This window comes from Gavia stellata, chromosome 31 (genome assembly GCF_030936135.1).
Source record: "Gavia stellata isolate bGavSte3 chromosome 31, bGavSte3.hap2, whole genome shotgun sequence".
Lineage (NCBI taxonomy): Eukaryota > Metazoa > Chordata > Aves > Gaviiformes > Gaviidae > Gavia > Gavia stellata.
The window spans coordinates 3,980,526-3,999,676 of NC_082624.1; the positions used below are offsets into that span (position 1 = coordinate 3,980,526).

Below are 19,151 nucleotides of genomic sequence, written 5' to 3' on the forward strand. Positions count from 1 at the left end.
GCAGCTCGCGCCGGAAGGGATGCGCCGGCCGTCGCAGCCCTCCTCCACGGCACCAGCACGGGGGGACGAGGGACGGGGGAGCGTGTGAGGGACCTGGCTTAGACACCCTTATTGCACCCCGAAGCGGCTCTTTAGCCGTTCTAAGAGATTCTTTCCATTTTCCATCGCTGCGCCCTGCCGTCCCGGGTAAAACGTCTGGCAGATGATGGTGGCCGCCTCACCCTGCCTGCCCCCGGCTTTATCTTCTCAGGGAAATCCAGCAGACTGGGGGCAGCGCCGGGCCCTGCTGCGCACCCCTCGTCCCGCATCCAGCCGCACGCCTGCAGGATGCTCCCCATGCTGCCTGCCGGCTGCCAGCCCCGAGCCCTCCCTCCGTGGGGCAGCTTGTCCCCCATGCGCATCCCTGCATCCCCCCCGCCGTGTCCCCCTGCATGTCCCCCATGTCCCCCCGTGCCCTCTCGCTGGGTGCGGCGGGTGCAAGGTGGGTGCAAGGCACCATACCGGGAGCTGGTCCTGACTCTGCTCGTGGCTCCTCAAGCCCGGCCTCTGTGGCGGGGACGGAGGACCAGGAGCCATGGGAATCCTATTATGGGTCTCCATCTGGCAGCCCCCGTTTGCTCGCCCGGGGGGCTCATGAGCCAAATCCTGCAAATCCAACACTTCCCGGGGCCGGGGCAGCCGCTCACTCCCCGCGGAGGTGTTTAAGGGGCAGGCAAGGTCTGACGCCGTCCTTTCCCTTTGACAAGCAGCAGACACGGACTGTTGCTCGCTCTGCTCCTGGGAGCAATAGCCAAGGCTTGAAACCACGGGTGTTTTGGGGTGAGACCCCCCGCACCCCATGGCCGGGCTCCCCATGCATGCATCGCCGTGCACGGCCCTGCGCCACGGTGGGGACACACCGAGCATCCCCGTGGGACGCCTTCCTCAGCCTCCCTGCCTGCCTCGCCACCGAGCAGCAGCTCCACACCCTCCGGCTTGGGGTTTTTCCCCCTTTTTCTCCCTTTTCCACCAGTTTGTTTCCCTGGCTCTCTTAGTCACGAAGGTGAGGCACTGACAGAGACACAGACATCAAAAACAAGAGGTGATGAAACGCCGGGAATAATTAAGTTGCACTAAATCACTGGGCCCCGGTGGCACGCTGCCAAGGCACTGAGGAAACTGGAGCACGAAGGAGCTGAGTTATTATTAATAATCACCAGCGCCCTCGTGAACAACAACCTATTTTGCACCTCTCTGTACCAAAGGAGTGGGAAGGGAGCAACCGGCCGTAGGGACCGGGATGGGGAGAGGACAATCAGCATGGGGACAGAGCAGGGGACGAGAGCCCCAGGTCTCCTTCCCGCCGGCTCTGCCGGTGCACGGCGCTGCACGTCCCACCGTGCATGGGCATATGTGGGACCGGATCCATCCCGGGGCCATCGGCACCGGCCGGGCTGGGCTAGCCGTGCTGCAGGCAGCCCAGGGCCAGAGCAAGTCTGCTCCCGCCGCGCATCCTCCACGCAACCCCGAGCCTTACGTAAGGGCAGCCTTATCCGCCTGCCATCAGGGCTCATCCTCGCACCGGGCTGCGAGCAAGAGCTCCCGTTCCCAGTGTGTGGGTGAGCCTGCTAGCCCCGGGCTGGGCATTGCACAGCTCCTGCACCTCTGCCTGGCCTTGCTTGCAGGCTGTTTGCACGCTGCATGCAACAGGCTGCGATTGCCTGCCGTGCAAGACCCGATCGGCAGCCGATAGCAGGCCAGCGCGCAGCCGGCGTAGCCCCGGCTTTGCAGGGTGTTTGGGACGCGTTTTCCCTATGTCGTGCCAGGCTGTCACCCTTCAAAGCTCTCGGGAAGGTGCTGCTGGGTGTGCAGGGCTTGCCGCCTTTGCTGTTCCGCAGCCCCCTCCGGGTCTCGCCTCGATTATGTGCTTTAAGGACCGAGAGAAGAACCCCAGCACCCATCGCTGGTGGAGGTGCTGGTGGAAGGGATGCTCTGGCTCCCACAAGCCTTCCTGGGTACCGCTGTGCTTTTTGGGGAGAGAAAAGAGACCTCAGTGCAAAGAATCCTTCTCCAGTGAACGCAGAACCCATGGCTTTACGTTACACGGCAGGGCAAGGCTCGTGTTAAGGTTGGATCATGCTCCGCTCCATCTCCGCAAGAGCCCGCGCAGGCTCTTTGCAGGGCTTGGGGTTGATTTTGGATGCCATGTGGCCGTGGGCAAAGCCTGGGCCCCAGCTCCCACCGCCGTTCCCACCGGCACGCGTTTCATCAGGGGAACCGTCCCGACCTGGTCCAAATCCTCCCTGGCGGGGTAAACCCAACGGTGTCGAAATTTCGGAGAGCCGTAAATCTTAATGTGTTTGTAAAACCTTTAAGCCTCCATCTGCAACGCGCAGGTAAACCTTTAATTCCCTGACAATACAAAGCTAACTCCCAGATAAATCCTTAATTCCTGTGCACCGTAGCCCCGTGAATCAGCTCTCCGCAGCCCAGGTCTCGTCTGCAGCGAGCAGCATCAGCTGCCCGCTGCAGCATCCGCGCTCTTCGGATGTGGTCTGTGTGCTCCTGGTGGAAAAGTTCCCTAAAATAGCTGAGCCCCAGGTTCTGGTGCTTTTACTCAGTTGATCAAAATCTTTTGAAATGCCTTTTGCATCTCCTTAAAATAGGAATAATGACAGTTCCTGCATCCTTGCAGTGCCCTGCGGTCACCCTGAGGTTGCAGCGTGCAGGGGGACGGAGAGGCAGGGAAGGAGCCACCCAAACCCGGTGTCCCGGCTCCAGGCCAGCACTCCCTTTCCCTAAAAAAGGCTGAAACGCTTCCAGCCTATGTGACATGTTGGAATGAGCCCATTGCCTGCTCCGGCGAGTGCTGCGAGGCTCGTGAAGCACCGCCAGCATCTGCTGAAAGACTTTCCCCCCCGGAGCTTGCCGGAGCCGATCCCCGTGCGATAGCAAGAGGGTGCAGCTGCGGAGAGACCCAGCCGGCACGGAGCAGGCGGTGGGGACACCGAGGGAGCCCGACGGGTTTGGGAGCTCATCAGCATAATGATGACAGCCCTGGCGATTGCTCCACGTGTTGTACAACGCGGGTCCCAGCTGCTGGGAGAACGTTTCCCAACCTGGAGAAACCTGTACGAACGACCACCCTTTCTTAAGCAATTTTCCTGAGTCAAGATCCCACCCCGAGTCAGCGGGAGACGGCTCTCTGCTGCCTCTTGCAAAACATCTCCATCCAAACAGGTTTCCCCATTAATCCCTCTTCCAGAGATTTTTTTTTCCCTCTTTTTTTGGGTGACCATGGGTGCTGTTGGCTCTTCAGGAGGGGGTTTGGTGTCGGGCCACAATGCTGCGTTGACATGGCTTGGCTTTCCTCGGCTCGGGGGCTGAGGCCAAGCACAGATTAGCCAAAATTGTGCCTTTTATAGGAAAGATGTTCCTGAGGCAGGAGGGAAGGGATCGGTTCCTCTGGGAACTGGGGAAAGCCAGGGGAGACACGGGGAGGGACCATCTGGCAGTGCCAGGGGATGCTCGGCCCTTTTGTATATTAGTGGCCCAAATATTGACCTGGAGCAAATCCAGAGGACAACAGCATGTCCACCTCCCCTGGATCTACAGCAAATTTCTAAGGGGTAAAATACTTTTATAGATGAATGAAAAGTTGCTAATTTATTTCAGTGCTCAGCAAATGGTCCTGGTGGGCTAAAACCCATCGGTAACGTATCCTGAACGTGTGTATGGAAACATCTGCAGTCGTTTCTAGCCTGTTCAAGACACTTATAAATGCATTTTTCCCTCTTGGGGATGACCCGTCGCCACCTCACGCATGTCCGGCCGGGCTCTGCGACCGGGTGCCGGCAGGCGAAGGGTTACGCAGCCCCATCTGCTCGGCTCCCCATTTCACAAGGGCGGGTTTGGAGTTTTACTACAAGTTTCAGACAACGAAGGTGTGTCTGCGCTCGGTGCCTGGTTTGCCCATTGTGTAGGCGTCGGGTTCAGCGCCGTCTTGTCAACACTTGAATATGTTGAGCATCACTCACGGGGCATTCTGTAAGAAACCTATTAAGTTAATTACCGAGGCTCGGTGTGTGTGTGTGTGTGTGTGAGCGTGTGTGCCTCTCCTGTAAAAATTTGGCTTTCTTCGTTGCAAGACACTTCTGATGCAAGCCCTGGCCTCTTGGTGTGATGACATCTTGTCTGCTGCTGTAACTGATACAGGGCTTGCATCGTGCTGCCTGCAAGCCAGAGAGGCTGTGAGCTGGTTGTGGGGTCAGGCTGGGACCCCCTCCCAACCTGCCTTGGGGACGCCCACCCAAACGTAGGGACATGCTTCGGCTTCATGCGGTGGCCCTGGTTAGGAGTTAGGATGTAGATCAGTCCTAAATCTGTGGGGTTTGAACTCAAAGCAGGCTGCGCTGCCTGCGTGGGGCCAGCCCGAGCATCCCTGTAGGTACCAGCAGCTCTTGCTGTTGGCTTATATCATCATCTCTGCTCCATCCCAGTAGCTGGGAAAATGCAGTTTTGACCCCTTGGTTTGGGAGGAGGGCTGGGGAGGGTCCTCTTGGTCTTTATATTTGCACCACCACCAGCAAGTGCCCCAAAATAATTGGGGCTGGAGCAGGGGAGCTATTCTTGTTGAGGCTGGGGGGGGCTGTCATGGCCCCAGGTGGCAGGAAAGCATGGTTTGTGCAAGGAGATGGTGCAGAAATAACCTCCAGCAGCACCGATGGGCATCCCTGGGGGAACACCGCCTCCGCTTCTCCTCCACAAGCCTCTCCACCACCTTTGCATCCCCCTGAACAAGGAGCCGTGGGTCTGAGCCCCAGCCTGGACACGGGCAGGGCTGCTCGAGTGATGCCGAAATGCCGTGAGCAGCAGCACGTGTCTGCGGTGCCCAGCCCCAGCCTCGCCATCGCCTCCCGGCTTTCCCCACGTCCTCGCCCAGCTGGGCTGAAACGGGGCCGCCGCATGCCTCACCGCCCCCAAAATCCATAAAAAATGAGTTTTCCCTTACTGGAGCCCAAGCCAGGGTAGGGAGCAGGGCGAGTGCTGGCTCCTGGCTCTCAAGGTGGTTTTTTTGGGAGGCGCATGGGGCATTGCACAAACAGCCCCCGGCGCTTGCACGCGCCCCAGGTAGGGTGGCTCGGCCCCCTCCTTCCCGCGCCAAGAGCATCCCACGGGAGCCCGGATCCGGTGGACTTTTATGGAAGAAAGGGAAGTCCATGGCACCGCCGGAGCAGCCTTGGCAGCCGCAGCGCTGAGCGCCTGCCAGCCGTGCAGCAACAGCAGCGCCGCTGCCGTTAACCCCTCATCCTCGGGACAGGCGATGCCAGACCTCTGCCCGCACGGCTTCTGCCCGCAGGCAGCTGCTGCCTGCTGGGGTGCGGGTCTGCGGGGGGGTCTGCAGCCCCGGTGAGGGTCTGCCTCGAGCGGGGGGCCATAGGATGCTCAGCAGCGAAAAGCGCCGGCGAGAAGGCGCGCCTGGCTCTTTCTCATCATCTGAATCAATGCAAAGGGCTGGTGAGCGTCCCAAAGCTCTCATCCTTCAAGAACTCCCCCCTCCCCGAAAAAAATAACAAGTAGGAGGGAAGCGGGGGGAGAACTTGCGCTGCTCCAGCGAAGGATGTTTCCTGTTGGAGTTTCTCCCGTCCCAGGGGCAGCTCTGGACTCTCCCTCCGCACGCTGCCAAGTCCCGCCGTCAGGAAGCGGCTTGGGGAGCGGGGGGACGGCGAGGCCGAGCCCACGGCAGCCCGGATGCGCTGGCGGGGGCCAGACAGCACGTTCCCCTCCCGGCGAGTCCCCGCCGGGGCTGTCGTCATCAGATGCAAAGAGGAGACTTTTTGGCCAACGGAAGAAGAAAAAAAAAAATTTTAAAAATTAAAGAAAACTCAACCCCCCCAACCCCACGCTCCTTCCCCAACGCTCCCATCAGATTAGTGAAGCCGAAATAGCCAAATTGGCCCAGAGCGGTAGCAGGGCTGGCACGCGCGGGCTTTGATCCACCCCCACGCCCGGGAAGGTGGCTGGGCCGGGGATCAGACACCCCAGGGAGGAGGAATTTGCAGGGGAGGTTTGCGGCGTGCGCACGCACCCACGGCCGCCCTCCAGCCCCGGGGTGCTCCCCCTGGGCCGGGGCTTGGCTGCCAGGGTGGGATGCAGCATCCCCGTGGCAGCTGGGGGAGCGGTGAGCGCAGCATCCTACCTCCCCGCTCACCAGGCTCGATTGGTTCTCATCAGCGGGTACCACCCCCCAAAATCTGGGCTCGTGCCCCGGTTTCATGCCCTGGGCTTCCAGCCCCGGTTGTTGCTGGTGCATCAGCACGGACCCGGCTTTTGCATCGTGTCAGCAGTGCAAAAACCCGCTCTGAAACGCGGGACCACCCCGGAGAGGCGGGAGGGGATGCTTCTTTCGGGAAGGCTGGCTGCTGGCTGGAAAACATCAGGTTTTTCTGTCCTCCCAAAGCCTTGGAGCACGATACGAGGTGGCGGGGCTGTATTTTCACCCATAAGAGCCTCCCACCGTGTCTGAGAGTAGCCACGCCATGTCCTGTTCACCGAGCATCACAGCCTGCAGCACCCACCGGGTCCTGCCCTCCTCACCATCCTTTCCCCTTGGACCAGACTGAAGCTTAGAGCATCTCTGCCAGCCTGGTTATGCCTCGCAGAGGGATGCGCGGTTCACACACGAGATGTTCAGGCCCACGTGCCCCACAGACGTGTTTATTACTGTTTACTACTGCTTGGACAGTGGCAGCACTGGGAACGTGCTGGCGCTTTGCAGCCGTGGAAGCAAATAGATTCCCGTCCCCAAAGGCGAAGCAGCCGGCAGCGTCTCCCCATGGGTGCATCCTCACGGCTGTCCTGCGCCTGGGCCCGGCGAGGGTTTCAGTGCAGGCTCCGCTCTCATCCGCACAGAATCGGGCTACAGGCCTTTAAATGACTGAATTAGGCAAAATTTGGTGTTTCTCCAAGAATCCTCCGGAAATCTGCTGCTGGAAAAGCAAGCTCATCTTAAAGCTACACGCACGCAGAGCAAACAAGTTTTCCAATCTCAAGAACTGTAAAGACTCGGGATGGAAAGGACCTTTTCAGTCCTACCCAGCCCTTTTTCTGGCCAGTCCAAGCTTGTTCCCCACATTGAGATCTCGGGGGCTTTGCTCGCGGCTTTGAAACCTCTCATAGTGCACCTTTCTCCGGAGTTTTTGCGGTGTTTTGCAGATGCCCCATCAGACCTGGGGGCGATGGGGGTGCCCCAGAGAGCACTGGGGACACCGAGAGGCATCTGCCCCCCGGCTCCATGGGGTGAATGGGGGGAAATCCTGGTGGACCTCCTGGAGGAGGACCAGGCTCTTGTCGAAGCCCAGCGCAGCAAAGCAGCCGTGCGGAGCGATGCAGGTGTGGTCCGGCAGCTGCTGGGAAAATCGGTGTTGCAAGCGGCACGTTTGAGCAGTGCCACCCTGCCGAGCAAAAACCCGGCGAGGTGCAAAAACTGCCCTTCCCCTTCTGCCCCCTTGCACCCGAGCCATCCTCAGGCCTTCCTCCTCCTCCTCCTCCAACCCCAGCGCCAATTCCCACCCCAGCAATGCAGCATCAGTCATTATCCCACCGGCACTGAGGAGGCAGGGGATGCTTACGGGGGGTTCCGGCTGGATCGTGTGTGGGACGAAGCCCACCCCAGCCCTCCCCTTGGCCGGGCAGCACCGGGCCAGTGGGTCAGGGTGACTCATCTGGCAGACAGCTCCGCCGTGAGCTCGCCCGCAATTGCAACACCACGGGGATATTAAATCCAGCCAGCCGCGGAGCCCGGCATCCACGCAGCTTCCTAACACGCCCCTGGGGTTGCTATCAACATCCCTGTTGTTCTTAGCAATCGCATCCATCATTTATCATCCCGGTTTACAACAGAGGCCCAGGGGCTGGGAGACGGGGTGTAACCGCGCAGGACGCGATTGCAACGCTCTCCAAAAGGGTCTTTTGGGTGCGCCGGGGTTGCAGCCACCCCACCGTGTGCTGCCGCCTGCCCGCTGCCACTCCGGCTTTCAGGCACTGTGAACGAAAGCAAGGCAGAGCCGGTGCAGACAGCAATCAAAGCATGTACAGCCCTTTCCATAAGCTGATTTAAATCATCCTTTTATTCAACCGGTGCAATTTTCGCGCTTAAACGAACCCTGACGCTTCTCCGCCAGGGACCCAGGAGAGAAGGGGTAGCAAGAAAACTCTTTCACGCAGTTTCTTGGCAAGCCAGCCAACCTCGACTCCCAAATCCATCACTGATATCCATGCTGCAATTGTCCAGGCAAAACCATGTCTCGCGTGCCGTCGTGCAGCAGCTTGGCTGCACATCTGGGGCCGGAGCCCAGCATCCTGCATCCTGTTCCCCCTGTCCCAGCGCTATCCTCTGCCTCTATAATATCAGGGGTGTTTTTTAAAAAAAAAAAACAACCAAACACCCTCCTTTTTTCAACAGAAGTGTTTTGGGTGAAGTTTCAAAACCATCCAAGTGTCATCACGGCCTCCGCCCCGCTGGCTCGGACCCCTCACCTAGATGGCTAAGGAAAGGTGCAGATAGGCAGCGTGCCTGTGCCAGCAACGCCTAAGCCAGGCAGGTATCTGTCGCTCGCTGGAAATCCACCCAGCAGAGCCTCCCTCTTTTGAAACGGGGTGTTCTGGCGCTGGAAACGCCATCCTTGGGCTTCTAGGAGGAGGCAGGAGCCCGGCGAAGGTCTCCGCAGCGTGCGGATCCTGAACGGTTCGGGTTATTAAGTGCAGCATTTTGTCTCTGCTGCTTTTGTGCTCCTAGATTAAAAAATCTTGCAAAAAGCCAAACACCAAGGCGATTTATGTTTATTTTCCTTACTTAATAACCCTATAGCATGTCCTTCCCTGGGGCATTAGGGTGTATCAGACAAGCAGTAATTTAAATTACGACCGTGCCTGATATTTATTTTTTAATATATTTTTATGGTAGCCTTCCCCATTTATAGCAATCTAGAAAAAAAGCCGGGCCACGCCAAGAAGCCATAATCGCTACCTAATAATCCTAAAAGCAATCGGGGTAAATCGTCGGCGATGCTGACCCCGGAAAGCTGGAGGAGAGGCTCTTTGGAGCCGTGTCGGAGCGGTGACATCCCAGCGTGGCCACCCGGTCCTGCTCCAACCCGGGCAAAGCAGTGCTTCCCTCAGGGACCCAGGGGTGGCAACAGGATCCCTCGAGCTGCTTCTGCTCCTTGGGGACCCTCCGGGACTCGCAGTGAGCTTTCCCAGGGGCTTTGACGAGCCTCGGTTCATTTTTATGGATGAGGCTGTGTAGTGCATCGGTGCGGATTCGTGCAGCACCGTCTATTTGGCAGTCGCTGCCTGCTGAGAAATGGTGTCCTGGCACGATGCTGATATTAAAACCACCCGGTTTCGGTGCTTGTAGCAGTGTCAGTCCGCAAACGGGCAGATCCGCCGGCTGTGGGGTACCAAGCCACCCGGTTTAGCTTTTTCTCACCACTCGCTGAGGTTCTGGATCTGCCCTAAAGAGAAGATCCCCGCAGAAGGAGATGCACCTTTTCCATTCTTTCCGTGCCTCTGTGTGGCTCGGATGTAGTTTGTCAAACTTTCACGCGCAGACTGACAGCGAACAAGCCAAATATCACCCGGAATGGTGAAACTCTGCGAGAATTAAAGGAAATAAAAATAATGGGCTATGGGTGATGGGGGACCAGCAGCTGGGGCAATTGCATGTATTTGTCCCCGTGTAGCTCGGCAGGTTCCTGGGGACACGATGCTGGACCGCGCTTTGCCGGAGCCTGCAGCGAGGAGCAGGAAGGCTCTCGAGCAGCAGGTTAATCTGCTGTCACTCGCACGCATGAAAAGCAAAGCAGCTGGGCAATTAAGAGCCAGGGGGAAAGTTAGGCTGGAGGCGTGGGGTACCCGTGTTTTGGTGGCAGTGAGATGCCAGGGATCATTTCTGCCTCGGGTCCGGCGTCGCCTGTGCCACGTCTCCAGCTGTGCCAGGGGCGTGAAACTGGCTCTGAGCAAAAGCCGAGGGCCCTGAGTCATCCCGAGGATCCGGGAACTGGTGCTACGGGGAAGCACCAGAGAGCAGGAGGCTGAGGATAACATCTGGGGTTGGGAAAGCTGGTCTGGTTCCAGCGGGAAGGGGAGGTTTCTCTGGATTTGGGGCGCGATGGGATCTGGCACCGGCTCGGGGTGCTCTGCCGGGCTTCGGCGTGGGTTTATCTGTGGTCTCGGGGACGCAACCCTCGGTGTCCTCTCTGCAGCAAGGTGACTGTGGTTCTCCCAGCTCGGGGCTGCGCATGTGGAGATGAAGCAGGAGAAGGCACAGGCACCCCTGGGACGTGCCGGGGAGCAACAGGAGGGGTGCTGGGAGCTGTTTCCCGGGGCTGGGCAGCCAAAAGTGAGGGGGGCTGTGCCAAAACATTGGTAATCCTCGATTTCCTGGCTTCCCTCCTGATTTACCTGGTCAGCAGTGAGCAGGCAGAGCAGCATGGTAGCAGCCGGGATGCGCACGCACTGAGCTGGGTCTGCCGCGACACTGAAAATTGCAGCCTTGTTAAAGCCAAACTGCTGAATTTCTAATGCAGAAAGGCAGGGAGGGGGCTCTGGTTTCCTCCGAAGTGTGCAGGTGCGGGTGGATTTGGGTGTACAGGGCCAAGCACGGACCGCGGCACGGCGCGGGGATGCCGGGGAGCATCCTTGCTCCCTGTGTGCACGAGCTCCCCACAAACCTCCGTTGCCATGAGCACCCGGGGTCTCTTCCCACCATCGCCTGCGCCAAGTCATTCCCTGCCCTGGGAATCTGCTGTTAAAACACTTTTCTGAATAATACAGTAGCCGGGAGACCTCCTTCCCCACCATGCCCTTCCCCTCCCGGCAGCACAGGGACCTCTCCGGCCGGAGGTGATATCCCCACCTTGGTGGGCTTTTCTTCCATGAACTCCTTTCATGTCTTTCTCCGTATATTTCTATTTCTGCTAATTCCTTTCCTGATGGAGAGAACACAATGTGGATGCACCAAGCTTTAATTCAGTGGCATAACAACGTTGGCATAACGGGATGTGACATTTATAATAAAAAAAGGATTTGCATGGTAGGGGCTGACAGTCTCCTTCGGGCACGAAACCCCAGCTTGATGGTGATCCGAAAAGCAAGGGTGGTCTGGAGCCGTGCCGGCAGGGAGAGGGTCGGCATGGCGTGGGCGAGCTGGGGCGGTTCGGGACCATCCCATGCCCCGGTGCCGGGATCCGAGTGGAAGCGAGCTGAAATGCAAATGGGCAGCTGAGCTGGGAAACGCCAGGGTTTGGGAGTGCTGAGAGCTCGCCGGGCCCTGCCCTGCTCTTTCACGGCCTCCCTCCACGCAGAAATAATTGGAGGGAGAGTTTCTCTTGGACCAGTTTTTTTCTCACATGCTTTTTGTTGGAAAGCTCGGAGCAGGATGAGCCCAAATGTTTCTGGGAGCCGGGATAGGAGCAATCCTCTCCACTGGTGCTGGCTTTGGTGGAGAGGAGGAAAACCCAAAGTGTGCACCTTCCCCTGCAAGGACACGGTCGAACAGATCCGTATCCAGCTGCAATTCGCATCTTATTCCTTTATTCCATGTTCGAGCCGCCGCTCTGCTTGCAGGAGGCTGGATTGCCATCCCAGCGCCTCTGCCCTTCCCGGGATGCTCCCCTGCGCTCCCAAGAGCCAATTCGTAAATCCTGACCTCATTATAAAGATCACAGAAAGAGAGAATAACAAATCCGGACTCCTGGCTGTGCCGGCTTTGAAGCCGCCTTCCCCCCGTCAAGCTAGCGTGCCGTAAGCGAGCAGCGCAGGAGGAGCCCTGTTTGTTTGGGGATTAACTTCCCCACTTGGATAATTGTTGGTTAATCGTATCAGCGATACGGCCCGGCACCTTGGCTGCGGCCCCGCGGGACGCGGCCCCCAGCGCCGGGTGAGTCCCATGGGGTCCCCGGGGCCGGGCTGGGGCGCGCTCCCTGCGAGGCGGCAGCAGGCCAGCCCCGCTCTGCTGCGCAGCCCTGGGTCCCATCCGTCATCTGTTTGTCCTGGTCCCCTGCCAGCGATTGTGCCGATTCCCACACCCACTTTCCATAACCCTCCGTCCTCGCCCGGGCGAATCGCTGGCGCGCTCGCCACCCATCCCTTTCCCCTCCTCTCCGATGGGATCAGACACGTTCTGGAGAGGGGGAAGAAAGGAAAGGAAGAAAAAAAAAAAAGATCAAGAGGAAAACAAAATGTGACTCACTGCCTTCTTAATTTATTTGTATTTATTTATTCCCCCCCGCCCTACGCTGCGATGTGCAGCAGGCAACACCGAGGGCTGGCCGTGATGTACCGGAGAGCCTCGGCACGGCCGGTGTCCGGCTTGGCAAAGGGGTATCAGGAACAGGGAGGGGAATAATTCTCTCCACTCTTTTGGACAAGGAAAAGAGCACGGAGAGGAGCTCCTGGCACAGGAATTGTGTGGTACAGATTTTTAAGGCTGTCCAGGTCTCTGTGCGAGCAGCCCGCCAGCATCCCGTGCCCCACCAGCACTCGGCACCGCACAGCACGGACCGGAGGGTGGAAATATCTAATTCCACCTCCTACACTGTGTCCTCGGCAGGGGAAAGAGAGAAAGAGAAGATAAAAGGCTGGGAAGCTCAAATAGTGTCATTAGGAACTATTAATGCTCTCATAAAAGGGCATTAATAAACACGGCAGCTCGTCAGTGTCCATTAGCTCCGCTCGTGGCAGGGATCTTCGGGGGCTGCCGGCGTGCGATGCTCCCCTCGCCCTCGCCGGCATTTCAGCAAAGGGGCAACGGGCTGGAGGGAGGGTTTATTCCTCCCTGCAAACCGTTCCGCCCCACTAACCGAAGCCCACTTCCCAGCTGCAGGTCCCCCTCGCTGCGGGGAGGCAGCAGGACCCGGGAAGGAAAGCCTGTGGGACGAAGTGGGGCCTCGCACCCGATCCCGTCGGCCTCTCCCGCAGCCCAGCAGCCCCTTGCGAGCAGAGTTTGCTCCCTTGCTTGCAGAATAGCTGTTTACTATTTAAAAAAAGAGGCAGGGTTTACAGTGCTCGTCCCTACTTTCTCCCTCCCGCCCTCTTCCTGTTCTCGCCTCTTAAAAGGAGCTTTATCCTTTGACTCTCCCATCCCCGGGGCTAGCCAGAACCCACTGCATCTCGGGGCAAGCAGGCAACCCACATCAGCAGGCAGGAAAACAGGGAGGAGGCCCGGCCTCTCCCGATAAGCCCATGGCAAAGCCAGGAATAGCAGCGAGGTCCCCGCACGGGAGCAGCCCTACCCGGAACAGAAAAACCCTCAGTCCCTGCCTTTGAAGAGCGGGGGCTGGCAGCCGGCCCAGCCGCATGGCGAGCTTGGGGTTTGCTACGAGGTTCCTCTGCCAGCCCGGCCCCACAGCCGAGACCGGCACATCTGGGGGAGCAGGCACAGCTGGAGGGGCTGGGCATGCACGGCTGGGTAGAGCAGATGTGCACATCTGGATGGAGGAGGCATGCACTCCATCTGGGCAGAGCGGGCATGCACGTGTGGGTGGGCTGGTAATGCGCATCTGGATGGAGCGGGCACGAACATCTGGATGGAGCAGGCACGCACATCTGGACAGGTTGTGCTCGCACATCTGGGCAGGCCAGGCAGGGAGAGAGCAGCCCGCGCAACCCCACGGCCTCGTGTCCCCCTCTCCGGCACACCTTGGGGTGCTTCTCCCCCGGCAGTCTGCGTGCCGCCTTCCCTTCCCCCTGCGAACCAAGGCATCCAAACCTGCCAGTCACTGCCCAAAATCTTAGTCATCACCTCTCTGTCATCGGGATATTTTCAGCTCCGGCTGCCAAGGTGGCGAGCCAGCGTCGAGGAGCCGATAGCCCAGGACCCGAGCGGGCACTTGGCTTCCCGGTGACCTTTGCTGTGCCACAGGCAGGTCGCAGGAGGCTGTCGCCAGCCGTGACTCAGTGCAAAGCAGGTTTCTTTTTGGAGAAAGCAAAGCTTTGATCCCGAAGAGCCGGGGAACCAACCATGTTCCCTGCGTGCACTTTTGCTTGCAGTTATCTGATGCATCTTTTTTTTCAGGGTAATAACTCCCAGGGCAGGTTAGGACGGAGGAGCCCTGGCAGCAGCGCGTGTGTGGGCAGGACTGGAATAACGGGTGCCGTAGGAGAGGATTTACGAGCGCTGGCAGCATCGGTGGGAGGTGGGAGCTGGCTGGGAATAGCACAGCAGGTCAGGGGTGAGGTGGCTTGTGCGGGGCCAGGATGCGGCCAAAGCTCCTGCCGCTGTTCCCTTGCCGTTAATCCAGTCCCCAGGGGATGCTCGCTGGTCTCGGCAAAGCCTCCTTCCTCCAGGGAAGCATCCCAGGCCCAGGATGGAGAGCCAAGCCTGCCGGGCGGTGGGGCTTGCTCACCAGGCAGGAGTTTCAGTTGAGAGCAAAACCACCACGATGGGGCAAAGCTTTGCCACAGGAACGCCGGTGCAAGTCACCACGGTCCTCCACTGCCAGCCCCGTCCCACCCGGCATGGATCACCCCTCCCAAAACCCTGCATGCCAAGCAGCACCGAGGCTTTTAACGGCGCTGTTGCGGCTTTCCCACTGTGCCACTGCCTGGATGACCGGTCTGGATCACTGGATCACTGACAGCCCCTGCATGCGGGTGACAGCACGGTGACAGCATTGCCTGTGTGCCAGGGCACTGTGCATCGAGCCTCTAAATCCCAAATAGCCAAAGAAAACCCCCGGAGCACTTCTTCCCCCGCCGTCCTGGCTGGCTAATGACCTTTGCAAGGAAAACACCCGAAATGTTGGAAAACGAATCCCTGGGGAGAAGCGGGTGCAGCCGCGGGGGTCTTGGTAGCACCTCACCCCCCTCTTCTTGTCCTTTCAGGGTGCAGATCTGAGGACTGGGGCCATCAAAGGGCGCGTGCTGACGGGTGAGTGTGGACGCTGACGGGGCAGTGGCAGAGCTGGCTGTGCCCGGCGGGGACGAGCACACGGGGCTGCGAGGGAGGGACACGAGGGGTTCCTGCAGAGCGCAGCCGAGCCGTGGTTAGCTGGGCGCTGTCTGAAATAGGAGCCACTTTGTCTCTTCTTTTTCTAGAGGCAAAAGTGGTTAAAAAACTCCCCAGCGGTTGGAAGAGCTCCAAACCAGGGCAAAAAGGGGTGGGGGGAAATACAACCAGAAAGAAAAACATGAGATAAAAGCGGGTGAATCCCAACAACTTCTGTGATGTTGCACAAACAAAGACTTTCAGTTCAAAATAGGCCAGATGCGGCTCACGGAGTTTACACCCCAAGGGAGCGGGGGAGAGGGGCTGGGGGCTCGCCCGGCTGGGGGTGACCGAGTCCTGGAGGAGCTTCAGCCTCTTGTCCCTTGGCATCACGTCATCCCATCCCCGATGCAGGATGAGGGGTGGCTGCCGGGATTGGCAGCACCATGCATCGGGGGGTCTCTCCCCGGGATGTCCCCCTCCCGGGGACAACCAGCGCTCTCTGTCCTTGCCAGCTGGCAATGATTCAGCTACGGCCCGAGCCAGCTGCAGGTCACCACATCTGGGCAGCTGTGCACTGCTTGCTCCCACTTTGGCTGGGTTAAGGGCATGCACGCAGTGTGGTGTGCACCCGGGGACGTGCCCACCTGCGCGCTGAACATCTGCAGCAACGTGGGGAAACGACCCTGGACTTCCAGCACCTGAAAGCCCGCTGCTTCGACCGCAAGAGCATCCTCCCCCGCCAAAGTTGGGTGTGGGAGGACTTCAAAAGCCGGGCAGCTGGAGACCCGGCGGTGTGCCACCCGGACCCCCATGGGGGAGCAGGAGGGCGAGGGGTGCTGGCCATGCACCGGCGGGGTGCTGGGAGTCTCAGGCTTGTCCCCCCCACCAGGTCCCCACATGGCTCTACCCAGGGGAAGCTGCATCCAGCACGGGGGGGACGGGGAGGGGGCTTGGCGGGGATGGTGCAGGGATGGGAAGGGTGATGGAGGAGAGGTCGAGGCGCTCCGCACGGAGGCGAGGAGCACCCTGGGGCTCTGAAGTTGAAAGAGGAGGAGGAGGAGAGGGCGGTGGCTGGCGCAGCGGGAGGTTGGGGGGAGGTTATTTCAGGAGAGGGAAAACAGGAGCTGGCCCCCCAGGCAGATGGGGGGGGATCCAAGCAGCAATAAGGGAGGGGGTGGGTTTGGGGGGGGCATGGCGCGTGGCGAGGGGCCTTGGTGGACGGCGCTGGGTGGGAGAGTCGAGCCCAGCCTGGAGCAGGGCGTGGGCGCGTGGTTATGATGGGAAGCGGGTCCCGCTCCGGCGGGATGCTCAGCCATTGTCTTTTGCATCCCCAGATTACGTCCGGCCCACGCCCCCGCCCCGCAGCGGGTACCACCGCTACCAGCTCCGCCTGTACGAGCAGCCGGCTCACGAGGCCATCGCCCTGAGCCCCGAGGAGCGGGTCTCGCTGGGTAAGGAGCAGCCGTGCCCTCGCTCCCAGCCCTGCGCCGTGCCCCGAGGGGCTTTCCCGGGGGTACGGATGCATTTGCAGCACTAACGCCACGTGTTGGGGTGTGCCAGAAGTGCTGGGCTGGGGATGCTCGTTTGGTGCAAAGGGACTTCAAATCCTTACCTGGGACGTGGCTGGGGTGGGAAGTCCTTGCAAGGCAGCAGAAACCCTTGGCAAAACGGCTGGCAACTGCCTGGCTAGCGGGATTGGAAGCAGGGAGAGGTCTCATCGGCTGTGAAATCAGGCCGAGTCCTCGCTGGCAGGTCCCCCCCAGCCTCTGGAGTTGCACCACCGCCACCTCAGAGCACGAAGATAAGGATCAGACGTGGAGATGGTTTAGCAAGGGATTGCTCAAACTGAGCTGACACAACGCCTGCCAACTCCCTGCTCCCCTCCGCCCCGCACGGAGCAGGGACAGGGCTGCTGCCTCCCAAAATGCGGCACGGCAAGGATGGAGGCAAGCAGCCGAGCCCCCCAAGACACGATGGGACCATCCCCACTGCTACATTCAGGATGGGTGCACCCCGGGGCAAGGGGTTACCCCTGGGACCCCCGGCAAGGGCAAGGAGCCATCCTGCAAAAGGCAAAGCGTGGCTTCCTTCCCCGGTTGGTGCCAACACAGCCCGGGCTGGTGCACGGGGCACTGCAGCGCACGTGGCCTCGGCAAGGGAAATTTCAAAACTTTCCCAGCCGGGACCACATGAGCGCAGCTCAATAGGCAGGTCAAGTCGGTGCGTCTCGTCTGCGCCGGCCTGACTCACCCCTGTGCGGTGTTAACCAACGCTGCACATCCCGGGGGAAGGCGGGCAGCAGCGGGGAGCTCACTGCTCCCGGACCCCTGTGCCAGGAGAGACCCCGAAACCTGCCCGGCGCGGGGCCGTGGTGCTTGTCCCTCGGCCGGAGCGGGCTGCTGCTGCGAGTCTCTCTGCGGGTTATTTCTGCCCTTCGGTTTGCTTTCTGGCTCATTAGCTCTGCTTCTTAATGACCTGCATTGAAGCCACCCCCCTGCCAGCGGAGTGGGGCACTTCCCCGGCCCCTCATCCCCGGCATGGTCAGAGGAGGGGGCTCCAATCCTGTCACCCGTGGCCACACACCCGTGTCCCCTTCGCAGCATCCCCTGGCTGGGAAGGGAGGCTGGGACACCCGCCAAAGAGCTTTTTCCAGATAAATCCTCTTATTAGCAGGACGTGCCACTCCAGCTCCCAAATTTCTTACCCAAAGGGGTTCAGCCACCAGACCCATGTGTCCTGCAGAAGTTCCCCACCCTGGCCCCCGAGGCGCAGGGTGGCCGGGCGCTCCCAGCCCCGCGCCGTCTCCATCCCATCCTCAAGTTTCTCAGCCCTTCCCAGGCTCCCTGGGAAAGACCCGTTAAAACAGCAGCAGATATTTTCTCCGCAACATCTGAGCTGCGGCTGTCTCAGAGGAGGCTGTTATTTAAGTAGTTGCTTGACGGTTATTTTTAACCATTTCGCCGCTGCGTCGCAGGCTTGGCCTGTCCAGCCAGCGCTGCTGGGTTGAACCACCACACACCGACAGCCCATCTTTTTAATTGCCAGGGGAACCAGAGAATGGGGTATGAGCCCTAAAAGCAGCCAAGAGAGGACCACATTTTGGTGTCTCAAGGGTTTTAAATAAATCCAACCCCAGGGACCGCAGTGGGATGAACACCGATTGAACCGAATCCAACCCTGCGTGGCTGAGCACTGGGGTCTGGCCCCGGGGTGCGAAGGCAGCGCATGGGGGAGAGAAGCAAATACCTTCGGCGGCACATGGAAACAAGGAGGGCATGACTTTGACCCCAGCGGACTGCGGGCGAGAAACTCAGCCAGCTCCCCTGCAGCTCTGGCTCGGTCCTCTCCTGTGGTACGGGAGATGCGGGTTCGCCCAGCGATGCTGCAGGCACAGCTTGCAGCCTTGCTCGGAGTTTTCGTCTTGCTTGGCCTTGAACCAGCCCCTTCTCCTTGCTTTAATTTTGTCCTACATCTGGTGGCACCGACACCTCCATCTCACCAAAGATGGTGGCACCCGTCGTCACCAGGTGCTAACCTCGGAGAGGGAGAGATGTCCTGACCGGAGCACCCAGCGGGCGCAGGGAGTGGTGCTGGCCTGTCCCAGCCTCCGGATGCATCCAGCATCCAGCCTCGCATCCCTGTGCCGTGCATCACCAGCGCTGTGCCGTGCATCACCAGCGCTGTGCCATGCATCCATCCCTCTGGCAGCTTGTCCCCTGGTAGAGCCCACTCGGGGAGAACACGGAGCCCCACGAGAGCGTTCCTCTCGCCGCTCTGCTCGGGGACAAACTCCCTCCTTCACCCTCCGCCCAAGCGCATGGGCTGTGCGTTGGAGGCCGAACCGGGAAAGGTCCTGGGCCAAGCGGGGCCAAACCAGGGAAGGTGGTGTGTGCCAGGCGGGATGGATGGCAGGAGCTCGGCGGCGGAGCAGAAGGGCTGGAGCCTCCAGGAGAGGGCACTAAACCGGGACCTACCCATGCACCACGTTCCCGCTCCTCCGGAAGGGCCAGTCCTGGTGCAAATCCATGGGGAATTAAAAAGCGAGGGGCAATGGCGAGTGCGGAAAATACATCTGTGCTACTTCTTCCCCTGCAGCCAGCTCCGTAATGCCGGCAGCTCAAAGGGAGCGAGGACGGCTCCACGGTGGCTGGTGGCTCCGGTGCCCACCCTGCCGTGGCAC

The 19,151-nt window shown here is 59.9% G+C and overlaps 1 protein-coding gene across 1 annotated transcript in view; it reads left to right on the plus strand.

Annotated features, from left to right (window-relative positions):
- Nucleotides 1–19,151, plus strand: part of PEBP4 (phosphatidylethanolamine binding protein 4) — a 72,586-nt gene that overhangs the window by 48,900 nt on the left and 4,535 nt on the right. Inside the window, exons 4-5 of the mRNA XM_059831566.1 lie at nucleotides 14,866–14,911; nucleotides 16,306–16,422. Of these exons, the coding sequence (XP_059687549.1) occupies nucleotides 14,866–14,911; nucleotides 16,306–16,422 (163 nt within the window). The remainder of the gene's footprint in view (nucleotides 1–14,865; nucleotides 14,912–16,305; nucleotides 16,423–19,151) is intronic.